The sequence below is a fragment of the Blennius ocellaris genome (genome assembly GCF_963422515.1).
Source record: "Blennius ocellaris genome assembly, chromosome: 8".
Taxonomy (NCBI): Eukaryota; Metazoa; Chordata; class Actinopteri; order Blenniiformes; family Blenniidae; genus Blennius; species Blennius ocellaris.
Window position 1 is genome coordinate 27541794 of NC_137657.1, and position 16991 is coordinate 27558784.

The window sequence follows — 16991 nt, forward strand, 5'->3', positions numbered from 1 at the left end:
AAAAATTACAACATGTGACGCGTCGCGGGGGGAAAAAGTTCCCTCTTGAGCGTCGTCACAATATTTCATGTTAAACGACTGAAAGTGTAGAACTCCCAGACAGAAGACGCCCTGCAGGAGGAAGCGAGGCGGTGCTGCACTGGGATGATAAGTGCTACTTCCTGCTGGGAGAGTTGTGAAAGTTACGAGCCGGCCTCGAACGTCACACGAGCCCGGCGTGTCGGCTCACGTCTGCCGGAGTCGTCGTTACGACAGACAGACGGAAAAATCCAGTGTCTGAGGGTTTCCTGGCTGCTGCTGCCCCACCCTGGGGGGGTGGTGGTGGTGGTGGTGGTGGAGGGGGGAGGATTAACATGGTAACCCAGCTGGAAACCTGCCACACCTGAACCACACCCGCCACTGTAAGGCTGCAGTATTTACTCTGAACTCTGAACAAGGCTTCTCGTCTTCACTTGAACAATAAAAGTGGAGATAAACTCACAGAACTCATGAGGCTCCACGTCTGACGATCAAATTACATAAGATAATTTGATTTAAAGAAATAAAGGGGGGGTCTGTTAACATAGAGCATCTTCCTCCCACTAATTGAAGTAACTCGGCTAATGCTAAAATAATGCAGCTCTGTAATGATCAACACAGAAGTTCTACAAAGTAGCTGTAGAAGTTTTATTTAAAAAAAATTACTAATAAGGGCTTTACCAGGCCTGTTTAGTAAATGAAGGGTTACACACACACACACACACACACACACACACACACACACACACACACACACACACACACACACACACACACACACACACACACACACACACACACACACACACACACACACACCCCCACCCACCCACCCTTTGGTTTGAGTCATTTACAAGTTAAATGTTGCTGTGACAGTTGGGGGGGGGGGGGGGAGTACATGCTTACAAAGGCTTGTGTGTGTGCGATCAACAGATGTGTGTGCGTGTGCGTGTGTGTGTGTGTGTGTGTGTGTGTGGTCAACAGGTGTGTGTCGTCAGTCGAGGCTCCACCTGCTGCTGAACATCACGGAGGAACAGCAGAGAACCGTCACCGCCGCCGGGCGTTTAGTCGCTCTGCAGCCCCCGTCAGTGTGTATTAATAAAACTACTTCCCGTCTGCGGACACTCACACACACACACACATTCACACACTCGCTCCATGGAAACCAAACAAACACTCTGGTGAAAGTCTTTTCATCTGCAGAGTGTTTAAGCTGCCGTCGGTCCGCTCGGAGGAAAACCGTCCGATCAGCGTCACTCTGCTCTCCGAGCTCCACGGCTTTTTAAAACTCTTCTATTTCCGTGATCAGCTCTGGCTCAAACTGGCCGGTGCCGCTCTGCTATTCAGGTCCAGGCAGGTCTGGTCCATTCTAGCTTTAACGGCTCCACGCAGACCACGTCTGGTGTTTTCTAGTCTGTGCAGGTCTGACGGGGCTCCGTGGTTTTCTGTTCAAAAGGCTCCTTTACAAGTTTATATTGGCTGTTGGACTGTGACACTGGAATTCTGAAGCTGGGCTGAAGCTGGTCTGTAACTGGTCTGAAGCTGGTCTGTAACTGGTCTGTAACTGGTATGAGCTGGTCTGTAACTGGTCTGTAACTGGTCTATAACTGGTATGAGCTGGTCTGAAGCTGGTCTGAAGCTGGTCTGCTTTTATTTCTGCTTTGTTTACACTTTTTTTAATTTCCTCTGGTATTTAAGCGAATACGAGCTGAGGCTTCACACCAGTTCTGGTCTCACTGGTTTTTTTTCCATGGCGACATTAAATCAGTTTGAGGAAACCGGTTACGACAAGTCGGGTCTGTAATCGTCTATATTTAGTAGTTTCACTTTCTCAGAGCTGCCGGCTTCATGACGTGACGTGATGTGATGTTCCTGACCTGCTGCAGCTGCAGACGCAACCTGCAGACACAGACGCAACCTGCAAAGGCAGACACAACCTGCAGACACAGACACAACCTGCAGACGTAACCTGCAGACACAGACACAACCTGCAGACACAGACACAACCTGCAGACACAACCTGCAGACGCAGACACAACTTGCAGACGCAGACACAACCTGCAGACACAACCTGCAGACGCAGGCGCAACCTGCAGAGGCAGACACAACCTGCAGACACAGACACAACCTGCAGACGTAACCTGCAGACACAGACACAACCTGCAGACACAGACACAACCTGCAGACACAACCTGCAGACGCAGACACAACTTGCAGACGCAGACACAACCTGCAGACACAACCTGCAGACGCAGGCGCAACCTGCAGAGGCAGACACAACCTGCAGACACAGACACAACCTGCAGACGTAACCTGCAGACACAGACACAACCTGCAGACACAGACACAACCTGCAGACACAACCTGCAGACGCAGACACAACTTGCAGACGCAGACACAACCTGCAGACACAACCTGCAGACGCAGGCGCAACCTGCAGACACAACCTGCAGACGCAAGCGCAACCTGCAGACACAACCTGCAGACACAACCTGCAGACGCAGGCGCAACCTGCAGACACAACCTGCAGACACAACCTGCAGACACAACCTGCAGACGCAGGCGCAATCTGCAGACGCAACCTGCAGACGCAGACGCAGACACAACCTGCAGACAGTCCTGACAGCAGCCGTCATGAACAACCAGCTGATGTGTGTGTTCAGGGCGGTTCATGCTGGACACACACACACACACCAATCTCTTTCATCTTCTCTGGGTGTCACAACACAACGGTTTAATTCAACTGACGACAAACATCACCGGTTACAACCTGTTCTGATCGGGTCCAACTCTGGAGCAAAGAGACACCCACACCCACAGCCACACACACACACACACACACACACACGCACACACACACAGGAATTCTCTGCAGCACATTCCAGAGCAGAGTGAGGGAGTTGACAGGAACGCCGGGTGTGAACCGGCGGCGGCACAAAAGGTGAAATTACTGCCGTCACATTCACCATGTTTGACAAACTGCTGTGGACACACACACACACACACACACACACACACACACACACACACACACACACACACACACACACACACACACACACACACACACACACACACACACACACACACACACACACACACGAGGTCGCTTCAGAACAAACACTTCACTTCCAGCTGCTCTTTGTAAAGGTACTTCACGAGTTACTGGAACTGAAAAGTAACTAGTTACTTGGAAAAATACCTGCAATGATGACAGTGAGATAGCTGTAGCATTAGCATTAGCCGTTAGCACTGTGTGGGTTCCTTTTAATTGATTCACTAATTCAATTGTTAGAGGGGGAAGATGCTGTATAATCTGATGTTAGAGGAGGAAGATGCTCTATAATCTGGATGTTAGAAGAGGAAGATGCTCTATAATCTGGATGTTAGAAGAGGAAGATGCTCTATAATCTGGATGTTAGAAAAGGAAGATGCTCTATAATCTGATGTTAGTTCTTGACAGAAAAGAAGACGATAATCTACCAACTGCTATTTTAGCACACTAATGCTAATCTCAGATACTGTGGCTAATGCTAACGGCAGCTCACTGAAACCCCAGTCACCAGCATAGTTACTAATTCCATCAAAGTAATCCGTAGTAGTTTGTTACTGAAGGGAGGAGTTTCATTTCACACGGGAGAATAAAGACGAGGTGTTCAGACATGATGGAGTGAACGGCGTTCAAACATGACACTCCTTCGTGAGCGCGGCCGGTGAGAACAATGATGATTGTCATTTGAAGAACAAACCGCGGAGGAGCGGCTCCCTCCACTTTCACTGCTTCGCTCCGTCTTCGCCTCACTGAGTCAACATGAACCAGCCAGTCCAGTCGAACATAAACAAGCCTCATTCATTCAAAACACTTTATATGTTCATCTTTTCCAATATTGTTCCACTGTTGATGCAAAACATTTGTTTCAGTCCATTTTATAATATGGCGTCAGTTTCAGTTACTGATGAAATAATGTATTAATAATCCTTAAATCTTGCGGATCTCTATTAAAATTGTACAAATCTTTTTTTATTTTGATGTTAATGTGCTTGTTTCACAAATACCACTTTAAAAGAATTATGAAGTTATAATATACCGCTTATAGTAATACTTAATCGAACCACACCCACCTGCTCTACTCCCAGCTAAGCCCCTCCCACCTGGCCTTCAGCAACTCCTCACCAGAAGCCCCTCCCCCCAGAAGCCCCTCCTATATGGCTTTCAGTCCCTCCCCCTCCAGAAGCCCCTCCCACCTGGCCTTCAGCCCCTCCCCCTCCAGAAGCCCCTCCCACCTGGCCTTCAGCAACTCCTCACCAGAAGCCCCCCCCTCCAGAAGCCCCTCCCACCTGGCCTTCAGCAACTCCCCACCAGAAGCCCCTCCTCCCCAGAAGCCCCTTCTATCTGGCCTTCAGCCCCTCCCCCTCCAGAAGCCCCTCCCACCTGGCCTTCAGCAACTCCCCTCCAGAAGCCCCTCCCACCTGGCCTTCAGCCCCTCCCCCCAGAAGCCCCTCCCACTTGGCCTTCAACAACTCCCCACCAGAAGCCCCTCCCATCTGGCCTTCAGCAACTCCCCACCAGACACCACCCCCCCAGAAGCCTCTCCCACCTGGCCTTGAGCATCTCCCCACTAGAAGCCCCTCCTATATGGCCCTCAGCCCCTCCCCCTCCAGAAGCCCCTCCCACCTGGCCTGCAGCAACTCCCCACCAGAAGCCCCTCCCCCTCCAGAAGCCCATCCCACCTGGCCTTCAACAACTCCCCACCAGAAGCCCCTCCTATATGGCCCTCAGCCCCTCCCCCTCCAGAAGCCCCTCCCACCTGACCATCCGCAACTCCCCCACCAGAAGCCCGCCCCCCTCCCCCTCCCCCTCCCCCCTCCAGAAGCCCCTCCTACCTGGCCTTCAGCTCCTTGTGCTCCTCGCGGATCTTGCCCAGCTCCAGCTGCAGGCGGGCCCGCTCCTTGGCCACCTGGTCCAGGGTCTTGCGCGCGTCGGCCAGCTCGCTCTCGTAGGCGGCCTTGATGCCCGACAGGTCGCGGGTCACCGAGGACTCCGACTCGCTGATGCGCAGCCGCAGCCCGGCGTTCTCGGCCTCCAGCGAGCGCACCTTGTCGATGTAGACGGCCAGCCGGTCGTTGAGGTTGCACAGGTCCTCCTTCTCCTGCAGGCGGGTGATGCGCGCCGGCGAGGCGGCGCCCGCGCCGCGGCTGCTGCGCTTCTGGCTCGGGGTTTCCATGGCGACGGAGGAGAGACGGAGGGAGTCACTGGCTGCAGAGGAGGCGGGGGGGGGGGGGGGGGAGAGGAAGGGGTTAATGGAGAGGGGGAACTGCCTCACAATCACACCTTTAAAGGAAAAACATTCCACTTTAGCATGTCCCCGTTTTCTCTTTTCTCTCGATTCCGTCTGATCGTCCACACGGCGCCGCCGCTTCACGCAACCAATGCTTTTTATCCAGTCGAGGCGTTTTAGGGAGCCTGAAATTGATTTTTTTTTTTTTTTAATGGGTTCCAGAACGGAGGAATTAAGAAAACATCAATAAAGAGGATTCCCCCCCCCCCCCCCACTTTTTTGGTGCATTTCTGTGGCAGTCACAGCGCCACCTACAGGCCCGGCATAAGTACTACATTGTTTAAAGTCATTTCTTATGGTGCCGTGTGGACAGAGAGAGAGAAAAAAAAAAAAAAGATCGTTTTGACTCGTGTGGACAGGGACAATTAGTCGTTATCCTCTAAACCTGTTAAATTGTAATTAAACTGTAGTTAAACTACCACAAACTCCGCCTGAACACGAGGTGATGGAGACGTTTGTAACGGTGGAGCGGTGAACGAGGAGGAGGGGGAAAAAAAATAATAAAGGGGCTCTGCTCTCGGAGCGAAGGAGAAGAAGAAATGATTTGAAAAGCAGGAGAAAGAAGTCCAGTGAGTCGTCGTCGTCGTCGTCTGCAGGCGTCGACTCGACCCTGAACAAAATAGTCCAGCGTTGAGTCACAACACAAGACGGAAGCGGCAGGATGCCCCGACAAGGACGAGCTTCGCCGTGTGTGTGGTTTGGATTCACTTTACGTTTGTTTTATTGGCAAAGTTCTGACAGTTCGGCCTCTCGTAAACCCCCGAGACCCGCCGTCGCACGCAAACGACGCCACTAACGGAAACTTCGACTCCACGCCGTTCCTCCGCGCCAAAACCGTCCGACTCGTCTGGAGCCCGAGTGTCTCGAAAATCATCTCCGGACTCAAGATTCTTAAAGGTTAAAAAGGAGAAAAGCTGAAGCCAAACGCCAAAACCCTGTGATACCACGTTGGACCACCGGGCGGTGCGGTGAGTCTCTCTGGAGGCGTTTGTTCAAACTACGAACGCGGCCGTGACGTCACGACCACAGCGCGGCTCCGGTTTCCCCCCCCCCCCCCCCCCCACACCAACCGGAGCGCCGCCCACTCGCCCGTCACCGGAGAGCAGGCGAGGACAGGCACGCCCATGTGGGTGTGGGACACATGCACACGCCCACGTGCACACGCCCACACGCAGGAGCGTGAGCACGTCTGCGCCGACGTCGAATAAACGAATAAACGCTTCTTCCGTGAGCGCCAACAGGTGGCGTCACTGGAAATCGAACGGTAGAGGGACGCAAAACACACACACACACACACACACACACACACACACACACACACACACACACACACACACACACACACACACACACACACACACACACACACACACACACACACACACACACACACACACACACACACACACACACACACACACACACACACCCTCTTACCGTCTCTACGTGAACGTCTCTCCACTGCTGAGACTCAAAGTGACCCTGCAGACCCTTCTGGAAGTTTTTGTGAGCTGTGTGTGTGTGTGTGTGTGTGTGTGTGTGTGTGTGTGTGTGTGTGTGTGTGAGAGTGTGTGTGTGTGTGTGTCATACCCCAGACGAGTGCAGACGATCCGGCGGAGAACGAACGCAGCCCTGCTCGGTGCTGGTGGGTGTGTGTGTGCGTCGTTGGCTCGAGACCTGAAATGCTTTCCCTCGCCGTCGCTCACTGCACATGTAGCTCCTGCTGGAGAGGAGGAGGAGGAGCAGGGAGGAGGAGGAGGAGGAGCAGGGAGGAGGAGGAGGAGTCAGACAGCCTCTCAGCATGTATGTGTCTGTGTGTGTGTGTATGTGTGTGTGTGCTGCTGAGCTTTTATCTCTCACTTCACCAGCTCCGTCTTTCCCTCTTCAGTCTGACCTCACACTCTCTGCAAGTGTCCGTCAAAACACACACACACACACACACACACACACACACACACACACACACACACACACACACACACACACACACACACACACACAAGCTGCTGCTTGTGTCCCAAAGTGTGTAAAGCGTGTAAAGTGTGTAAAGCAAACACTCAAAACACACACACACACACACACACACACACCTCGAGGCCAGCGCTCCCGTATCGTCCATGGCGGTAAAATAAGCCGTCAGCATCCCGACAGCGGGAGCGGCGGAGAGTCGGTTGTCGGTTAAATTCCCCCCCCGGACCCATCCCGAGAAGCTGCGGCAGTCGGACAGTGGCGCCGCGCCGGGTTTATATGGGGTTCCTACGGGGTGGAGTTAATGGAGCTGCTGGGATGGAGACGGAACGAAGTTGTCAGTGTGGGCAGACGGCTGCTCTGCTTATGGGCATGGGGCAGGACCATTGGGGCAGGAGCAGCTCAGCAGGCCTTCACTGGAAACCGGCCATGCCTCCACTGACTCACTCCTTCCTCTAATTTATCTCCACTGACGCTCCGGAGGGAAGCATCAACTGACCGACCAACCAACCGGCCGGGCGGAGACGAGGAACCCTTCTTCTGATTGGCTACGACCAATATGAGGGTTGTCGGTTGTAACAAAGGAACACCATGTATTTGACATCAACTTATGCCGTCTGTGAGATTCTTGCAGAGGTTTGAATTGGTGCCATTTGTAGTAAACAAATGTGGGAATTTTGTATGGAAGTTTGAGAAGTGCTGAAGCAGAAAGTCTTACAACCATACCCGTTCTTCCCTTACCCCTTGGTCAAAAGCAGTGGAAAAATAGGGAATAAATATATAAATACATAAAAGAGTACGTGTAGATTTATGTTTATTTTTGCCTTTATTTATTCAGGAGAAACACATTGAGATTAATAATATCTTTTGCAAGTGTGTCCTGGTAGAAGTACATACAATTAATCCACAGTGTCAGTAGTAATCAAATGTTCTTCAAAACAAATAAATAGCTACATTTAAGTTAACCAACTAAATCAAATTAACTAAATTAAATTAAAACAAAACAAGATTAAATTACATGAAATTACAAACAAAACGTCAGGCCAAGCGTACCGCGGCCCAGGCCGAGGAAATTCTGGTAAACCAACCAACACTATTTACAGCGAAGGTGGAGAGCTGTTGACCTCAACTGGACATGTCGCCGGGCGGGGCAAGGAACACTTCGAGGACCTCCGCAGTCCCACCACCACGTCCTCCACTGAGGAAGCAGAAGCTGGACTCTCAGAGGATCTGCGTTCCGACCTTCACCGATGGTCATGAAGCTTTGGGTCATGACCAAAAGATAGAGATCCCGGATACAACCAGCTGAAAGGAGTTTCCTCCATAGGGCGCCTGGGCGCACCCTATGGAGGGGATAGGGTGAGCAGCTCCGTCACCAGGGAGGAGCTCGGAGTAGAGCCGCTGCTCCTCCACATAGAGACGCCCACCGGACGCCCCGCCGGGGAGGTGTTCCGGGCATGTCCCTCCGGTAAGAGGCCTCAAGGCAGACCCAGGACCCGGGACTATGTCTCTCGGCTGGCCTGGGAACGCCTTGGGGGTCCCACCAGAAGAGCTGGAGGAAGAGTCTGGGGCGAGGGAAGTCTGCTCCTCTCGTCGCCCTTGTGTCTCCTGTGTTTCCTCGCGCTGCAACAAACCTGGTTTTTATGGAACATTTTGACTCTGTGCTTGGGTCCATCTGCACACCACCTCCAATCCCGGACAGAATGAACCAACCATCATGGACCCAGCAAACTCACCCAGATCCATGACACCCCACTTCACACCATTTCTCCAAGAATCCCCGTGAACTGCACCTGTCTGGCTGGCTTCCCTGCGACCTGTTCCAGCCTGGCCTGTTGGCCTGTAACTTGCTCCAGCCTTGTCCATTTCCCAGGGACCTGTTCTCCCCCAGTCTCTAGTTTACCGTGTCTTCCCCCAGTCTCTAGTTTACTGTGTCTTCCCCCAGTCTCTAATTTACCATGTCTTCCCCCAGTCTCTAGTTTACCATGTCTTTCCCCAGTCTCTAGTTTACCCTGTCTTCCCCCAGTCTCTAGTTTACCGTGTCTTCCCCCAGTCTCTAGTTCACCGTGTCTTCCCCCAGTCTCTAGTTTACCATGTCTTCCCCCAGTCTCTAGTTTACAGTGTCTTCCCCCAGTCTCTAGTTCACCGTGTCTTCCCCCAGTCTCTAGTTTACCATGTCTTCCCCCAGTCTCTAGTTTACAGTGTCTTCCCTCAGTCTCTAGTTTATCGTGCCTCTCCCAGTCTCTAGTTTACCGTGTCTTCCCCCAGTCTCTAGTTTACCGTGCTTCCCCCAGTCGCTAGTTTACCATGTTTTCCCCAACCTGTCAGTTCCTGTTCCGAGTTTCCTTGTGGCCCCCTAGCATTCCGAGTTCCCCCCCACCCCTTTACTTTGGGCCGTCAGATGTCGGTGTCTTGGAATTCTTTGACCACTGAAACCTTCTTGGCCTCTCCCACCACCTCTCCGGCCTTCTTCTCTCTGATGCCATGGTTCAGCACTATTTGAAGAGTCGCTTCCAGAAGCCTCTTTTCTCATTTTTCTTGGCCTGGAGTTCCTCCTCCAAGTCCTTGTTGGCCTCCTCCAGAGTCTCCTGCTGCAGGGTCTCCTCTTCCATCTCCTGCTGCAGGGTCTCCTCCTCCAGAGTCTCCTGCTGCAGGGTCTCCTCCTCCATCTCCTGCTGCAGGGTCTCCTCCTCCAGAGTCTCCTGCTGCAGGGTCTCCTCCTCCAGAGTCTCCTGCTGCAGGGTCTCCTCCTCCATCTCCTGCTGCAGGGCCTCCTCCTCCATCTCCTGCTGCAGGGTCTCCTTCTCCTTCTCCTGCTGCAGAGTTTTGCTCTTCAGCAGCACGCTAAAGTATTTGGCAGTAAGAGTATCCTTCTCCTTCCACAGGTTCTTGCTCTCTGTCAGCAGGTTGTCATATTCATAGTGCATGGCCTTGTACGCCTGCCGCAGACTCTCAAGTTCCCGCTGCGTGTCCTTCCACTCCTTGACCATGCGCTCGCTCGCATGGTTCTCGTATATCTGCTGCAGGGTGTCCTGCTGCTTCTGCAGATTCACCTTCTCCTGCTTCCGCAGGGTCCTGTTCTCCTGCTGCAGGGTCCTGTTCTCCTCCAGCACGGTCATGTAGTTGGTGGAAATGCTCTCCTTCACATGCTTCAGAGCCTCCTTCTCCTGCTGCACAGTCTCCTTCTGCCGCCGCACAGTCTCCTTCTCGTGTAACAGGATCTTCATCTTCTGGAGCAGGGTCTCCTTCTCCTGCTCCAGAGTCTCCTTCTCCTGCTCCAGGGTCTCCTTCTCCTGCTCCAGGGTCTCCTTCTCCTGCAGCAGGGTAATGTAGTTGGTGACAAGGGTCTCCATCTCCTTCTCCTGCAGCAGCTTTTGTCCTTCGCCCCCAACCTCCTGCACCCTCTCCTCCAGAGCATTGAGTTGCTCCGTCATCAGGTCCTCATCTTTCTCGAGGTCCTGATGTTTTACGTCGGGCAGCTCTTCAACGGCGAGCTGGGGCATTGTGGAGAGACTCTCCACTTCTTCGTGTAGGTCAGTGTCGGCTTCTTCACTGCCAACAAACTGCTCCCTCACTGGGATTGCATCATTTACCAAGTCCTTCTCTGACGATTGGGGGGGTGATTGGTTTTCTGACATTCGGAAAGCCATTTGGATCGATGTGGTGTTACTGTGGCAGATAATACTATGACCTCGCAAGTTGAAATGCTAGTTGAAAAATTTCTGTTTGTTCAATGGGGCCTCTTTATACATAGGCGTTGCAGTAATGACACCACCCTTTCATCTTCAGACTTTCAATTCGATCGTTGAAAGATCAAAGCTTTCATCTCACAAGTGAGTGTCCAGACCACTGCAGCATTCACGCTCGCATTTTCTTCAGGAAAATCATCTCGTAGAAATATATTTTCCTTTGTTAAAGGTACAGCGACTCAGGTCCTGTGGAGGGGCGGTGGACTGCGTACAGCTCTGGCATTCATAACATCTATGCCTTGCAGAGGGGAGACCGATCCTTTAAAGCCACCGCGCTCCACCTTTGGAACGCGTTCCCTCGAGACCTGCGCTCCCTGGCCTCAGTTGACACTTTTAAAGAGTACCTGAAGAGAACATATTATATTATATTATTATATATTATATTATACATATCTACTTTTGAGAGGCACTTTGTGACCACTGTCTGTGAAAAGCGTTATATAAATAAAGTTCACTTACTGACTGAAGAGAAGGTTTGTTATGTAGGGATTTCTTAACTCATAAGGGTCACTAGGCACCATTTATGCAGTGCAGTTTGGCTTATAAGATTAATAATTAAAGAGAATTATTCATTCTGTTGAAAATTTAATCTGATCTGTATCAGATATCTTGACACAGAAGAGGTCGACATTTCATTCACCTTTAATAAAACAGCACGTATTATTCCAAAAATGATGATTGTTCACAATGAAACAAATAAAACACAGATTCTTACCACCTATATACAGCTTGGTATGTGTAGGTGTGACACTGATACCGTAATAACAATCCAACTTGGTGCTATTATTTTGCCAGTCACCGTAATAGCAATCCAACTTGGTGGTTTTATTTTGACAGTCACCGTAATAACAATCCAACTTGGTACTTTTATTATGCCAGTCACTGTAATAACAATGCAACTTGGTGCTTTTATTTTGACAGTCACCGTAATAACAATCCTACTTGGTGGTTTTATTTTGACAGTCACTGTAATAACAATCCAACTTGGTGCTTTTATTTTGACAGTCACCGTAATAACAATCTAACTTGGTGCTTTTATTTTGACAGTCACCGTAATAACAATCTAACTTGGTGGTTTTATTTTGACAGTCACCATAATAACAATCCAACTTGGTACTTTTATTTTGCCAGTCACTGTAATAACAATGCAACTTGGTGCTTTTATTTTGACAGTCACCGTAATAACAATCCTACTTGGTGGTTTTAGTTTGACAGTCACTGTAATTACAATCCAACTTGGTGCTTTTATTTTGACAGTCACCATAATAACAATCCAACTTGGTACTTTTATTTTGCCAGTCACTGTAATAACAATGCAACTTGGTGCTTTTATTTTGACAGTCACCGTAATAACAATCCTAGTTGGTGGTTTTATTTTGACAGTCACTGTAATAACAATCCAACTTGGTGCTTTTATTGTGACAGTCACCGTAATAACAATCTAACTTGGTGGTTTTATTTTGACAGTCACCATAATAACAATCCAACTTGGTACTTTTATTTTGACAGTCACTGTAATAACAATCCAACTTGGTACTTTTATTTTGACAGTCACTGTAATAACAATCCAACTTGGTACTTTTATTTTGACAGTCACCGTAATAACAATCCAACTTGTTACTTTTATTTTGACAGTCGCTGTAATAACAATCCAACTTGGTGGTCTGTCCACTAGAATGTTCTCCTATGTTTAAAGCTCATTGTTCTCTGGTGTGTGTGTGTGTGTGTGTGTGTGTGTGTGTGTGTGTGTGTGTGTGTGTGTGTGTGTGTGTGTGTGTGTGTGTGTGTGTGTGTGTGTGTGTGTGTCTGCTTTCACAACTAAAAAACTAACACCACCAACCAGTTGCCCCAAAATGGAAACTACAACGTTGTCTGTGTTTCTGCCGTTGCCGTGGAAACGGACACCGTATTTGAGAATGTTGACTTTTGAAATGCTAAACTTGCTAAAACCCCGGGATGTTTTCATTTGAACCGTTGCCGTGGGAACGGGGGCCGGTCAATATGCCATCGTGTCGCTGCGGCTTCAGGCCGTCGGTCAGCCTGAAGCTGCTTCGCGCCTGTGAACAGTCACAGGAATTTGCTTCGTTCCCCCGGACAACAAACACCGTGAATCATCTGAAACTAGAGGAGGAGGAGGAGGAGGAGGAAGAGGAGGAGGAGGAGGGGCACTGAGGAACGTCGAGCGGGAAGCTGGCGCCACATGAGCGCCACGGCGGAGTCCGGCTCCGTTCAACGGTGGAAAGAAAGAAAGAAGAAGAAAAAAAGAAAAGAAAAAAGCGAAGTGAGTCACGGCTCCTTGGATTCACTTCAGACTGGACAGAAATAGACGAGTCTCCAGGAGACGCAGGACGAGTCCTTCCAGCTCCGTCTCCCGAGGACCTTCTGCACAAACTACAACCGTCAAGGCTCCTAAACTACAACCGTTCCTGAACGGAGTTTGTCACCTGGACTCTCCCGGCGGGGCGGGGGGGGGGGGGGGGGGGGACATGCAAACTACAGCCAGAGAGCGAATGAGCGAGAGAGAAAAAAAATGCAAATTACAGAGAGAGAGAGAGGACATGCAAACTACAGAGAGAGGGACAACATGCAAACTACAGAGAGAAAGAGAGAGAGAACATGCAAACTACAGCCAGAGAAAGAGAGAACATGCAAACTACAGCCAGAGAAAGAGAGAACATGCAAACTACAGGCAGAGAGAGAGAGAGAGAGAGAACACGCAAACCACACAGAGAAAGAGAGAACATGCAAACTACAGAGAGAGAAAGAGAGAACATGCAAACTACACAGAGAGAGAGAGAACATGCAAACTACAGAGAGAGAGAGAGAGAGAGAGAGAGAAAGAGAGAGAGAGAGAGAGGACATGCAAACTACAGCCAGAGAAAGAGAGAGAATATGCAAACTACACAGAGAGAGAGAGAGAGAGAGAGAGAGAGAGAGAGAGGACATGCAAACTACAGAGAGAGAAAGAGAGAACATGCAAACTACAGAGAGAGAAAGAGAGAACATGCAAACTACAGCCAGCGAAAGAGAGAACATGCAAACCACAGACAGAGAAAGAGAGAACATGCTCTCTCTCTCTCTCTCTCTGGCGGAGTTATTAAAAGTCTGCCAATATCTAAATAACTCCCTTTCATGTGTTTCGTTTGATCTCACTACTAGAAGAAAGCAGCCCGCGGCTCCACGCGCTGCGCCAGGAGCCTCATTCTCCACGGAGCGCCCCCTGCCGGACAAAATGTCTGCGCGACACTCAATATTGTGTTTTTGTCCGTTTGTGCACGAGCGACTGACGGCAGGTCACCAAGGACGAGCAAGCGACACCGACTCGTTTCCACTTGAACCAGCGGGAACGTCTGTGAGAGAAGCTGTTCTGGGGCTCTGGCGCCCCCCCGTGGTCACAGAGACGCAGCGCAGCCTGCACCCATTCATAAAGTTGAGGGGGAGGAGCGGGGGCGCCCCCTGGCGGCCGCGGTGGGGAAACGACGAGTCACTGAGTTCATGAACCGATTCAACTTCCACAAAGTTCTGATTTAAAACACGCGGCACCTCCTGCTGCTGCTGCTGCTCCTCCACCTCCTGCTCCTCCACCTCCTCCTGCTCCTCCACCTCCTCCCTACTCACCTCCTTCCTCCCTGCAGCCGCTCCAGGCGCGCTCCCGCTCTTCTGCGCGCTCCCAGCTGATCTGCTCCACAGCCGCCAGCTAATCGATCAATCACTCATTATTTCTTCTTCTTCTTCGTTTTCTTCTTCTTCTTCTTCTTCTTGTATTCCTTCTCCGTAGAAACCGAACCGAGCCGAGCCGTGCCGTGCAGAACCGGGACAGCACTGATCCGCAGGGCGAGCTGCAGCTCACCTGCGCCTCTCTCACCTGATTGAAAGCGATGACAGCGTGCGGACGCCCCCTGGCGGCGGGAGGGAGTCAGTGCGGCCACTCAGCTCCGCTCTGATTCAAATCTCCAGAAACTTTATTGTTCTTTCTTCATTTCGCTCGTCCTTTATTTTTATTAATAAAAATTAAATAAAAACAAAGAAAAACCGTCATATTTCTTCAAATGTTTGATTGTTTTTTTGCGTTTCTGGGGTTTAAATATCTTAACAATCCTGAGCAAAACTTTATCTGAATAATTGAAATGACATTGTTTATTTACATATTTTTTTATTAAACATTTTTTAAATCATTTTAGAACAATGTTTCATTATTTGACTGTGTAGCTATGTATGTATGCATTTATATTTGGTGACCTCATGAACATTTGTTTCATATTTTAATTTCGAATATAATTTTCCACTTTTAACATACATTTTGTACAGTTTTGACATGCGCATTGTTTTAAACTCATTTATTAATTCATCCTGCATTTAGCGGGACGGACATTACTTCACTGAAACATCTGGAGATGATCTGAGAGGACGGAGAGGAAGTGAATTCATGATTTAATTCTCTTGCGATTCCACGTCCTTCCACCAGATGGTGCAGTGAGCCGGTCCGGCGGAGAACAGGAGTTGTGACGTGTGTCTGTGGGCCGCTCAGTGCTGCCACCTGCTGGCCAGACGGAGCATTACCACAACTTAGTATCAAGACAATTAAAAAACAATGAAATTAAAATATCAGAAAGCGAGAGTGAGTCAACAATGAGCAAATGAGAGGAGGAGGGGCAGGAGGAGGAAGAGGAGGAGGAGGAGGAGGAGGAGGAGCAGGAAGAGGAGGAGGAGGAAGAGGAGGAGGAGGAGGAGGAGGCAGTGGGTCTCCTCAGTTCAGAGTGATGTCAGATCAGAGTTACAGGAAGAGAGAGGTGAGGAGAGTCTTTCTCATCAGGAGGAGAATCCATGGGGGGTCTGTGTGTGTGTGTGTGTGTGTGTGTGTGTGTGTGTGTGTGTGTGTGTGTGTGTGTGTGTTCGTGCGTGGGGGGGGGGGGGGGGGATGACCTAATGGCCGTAAAAAGAAATGAAGTCATACAACCTGACTCATGTTCCCAACTGACAGCAGAGTGTGTGTGTGTGTGTGTGTGTGTGTGTGTGTGTGTGTGTGTGTGTGTGTGTGTGTGTGTGTGTGTGTGTGTGTGTGTGTGTGTGTGTGTGTGTGTGTGTGTGTGTGTGTGTCTCTCACTGGGATAGATTCCTGGTCGCCTCCTTCAGATGTTTGTGGAATTATTGTATGACCTCTAACATCAGACTATAGAGCATCTTCCTCCTCTGACATCAGATTATAGAGCATCTTCCTCCTCTGACATCAGATTATAGAGCATCTTCCTCCTCTAACATCAGACTATAGAGCATCTTCCTCCTCTAACATCAGATTATAGAGCATCTTCCTCCTCTAGCATCCAGGTTGTAGTAACTCCAGCAGGTGGAGGATGAAGGTGGAGCTCACAGAACCCAGAGAGAAACATAAACATTACCAGATCAGCGCAAGTAACTTGACCCCCCTCCACACACACACACACGCACACACACACACACACACACACACACACACACACACAATAAGAGTAGGTTATAATAGAATAACAGGCGCTTTAACTAGCTAAACTACCAACAGCACCCACTGGTGGACCAACATGTAAACTACACCGTACGTCAACAGAACGTCGTTGCGTCAACATGAAACTTCTCTGAAACAAAAAACGCTAAAATTCTGCGTTTCGGGCTCGAAATCGAGGCCGAAATTAGCCGAAACCTTAGCATAGCTAATGCTAATGCTAATGCTAACCGAGTGAGAGAAACCGCATCGCCGCAAAAAAAAGTAACGAGGCAAAACTTCCACAACGCAGGTTTTAAATTTCACCAACTCCCAAAAGTATTACAAGTGGAAGTAGTGAAAATACTTTGTAATTATATTCTTATTCTTATTCTTATTATTAAGTAATAGAGTCACTCTGGGGGTTGAAGTGGAAGCTGAGGGTCGTGCTAATGCTAATAG

General features: G+C 49.8%; 1 protein-coding gene across 2 annotated transcripts in view; it reads right to left on the bottom strand.

Moving 5' to 3' along the window:
• Positions 1–14838, bottom strand: part of LOC308133397 (lamin-A-like) — a 33243-nt gene extending 18405 nt beyond the window's left edge. The window contains exons 1-3 of one of the 2 annotated variants that reach the window (XM_080500751.1): positions 14693–14838; positions 6948–7077; positions 4903–5275 (exon numbers count right to left, since the gene is read on the bottom strand). In XM_080500751.1, the coding sequence (XP_080356877.1) occupies positions 4903–5243 (341 nt within the window). In that variant the 5' untranslated portion in view covers positions 5244–5275; positions 6948–7077; positions 14693–14838. Of the gene's footprint in view, positions 1–4902; positions 5276–6947; positions 7081–14692 lie in introns of both variants that reach the window. The other variant, XM_080500752.1, reaches the window with a different exon arrangement.
• Positions 14839–16991: the final 2153 nt, after the last annotated feature.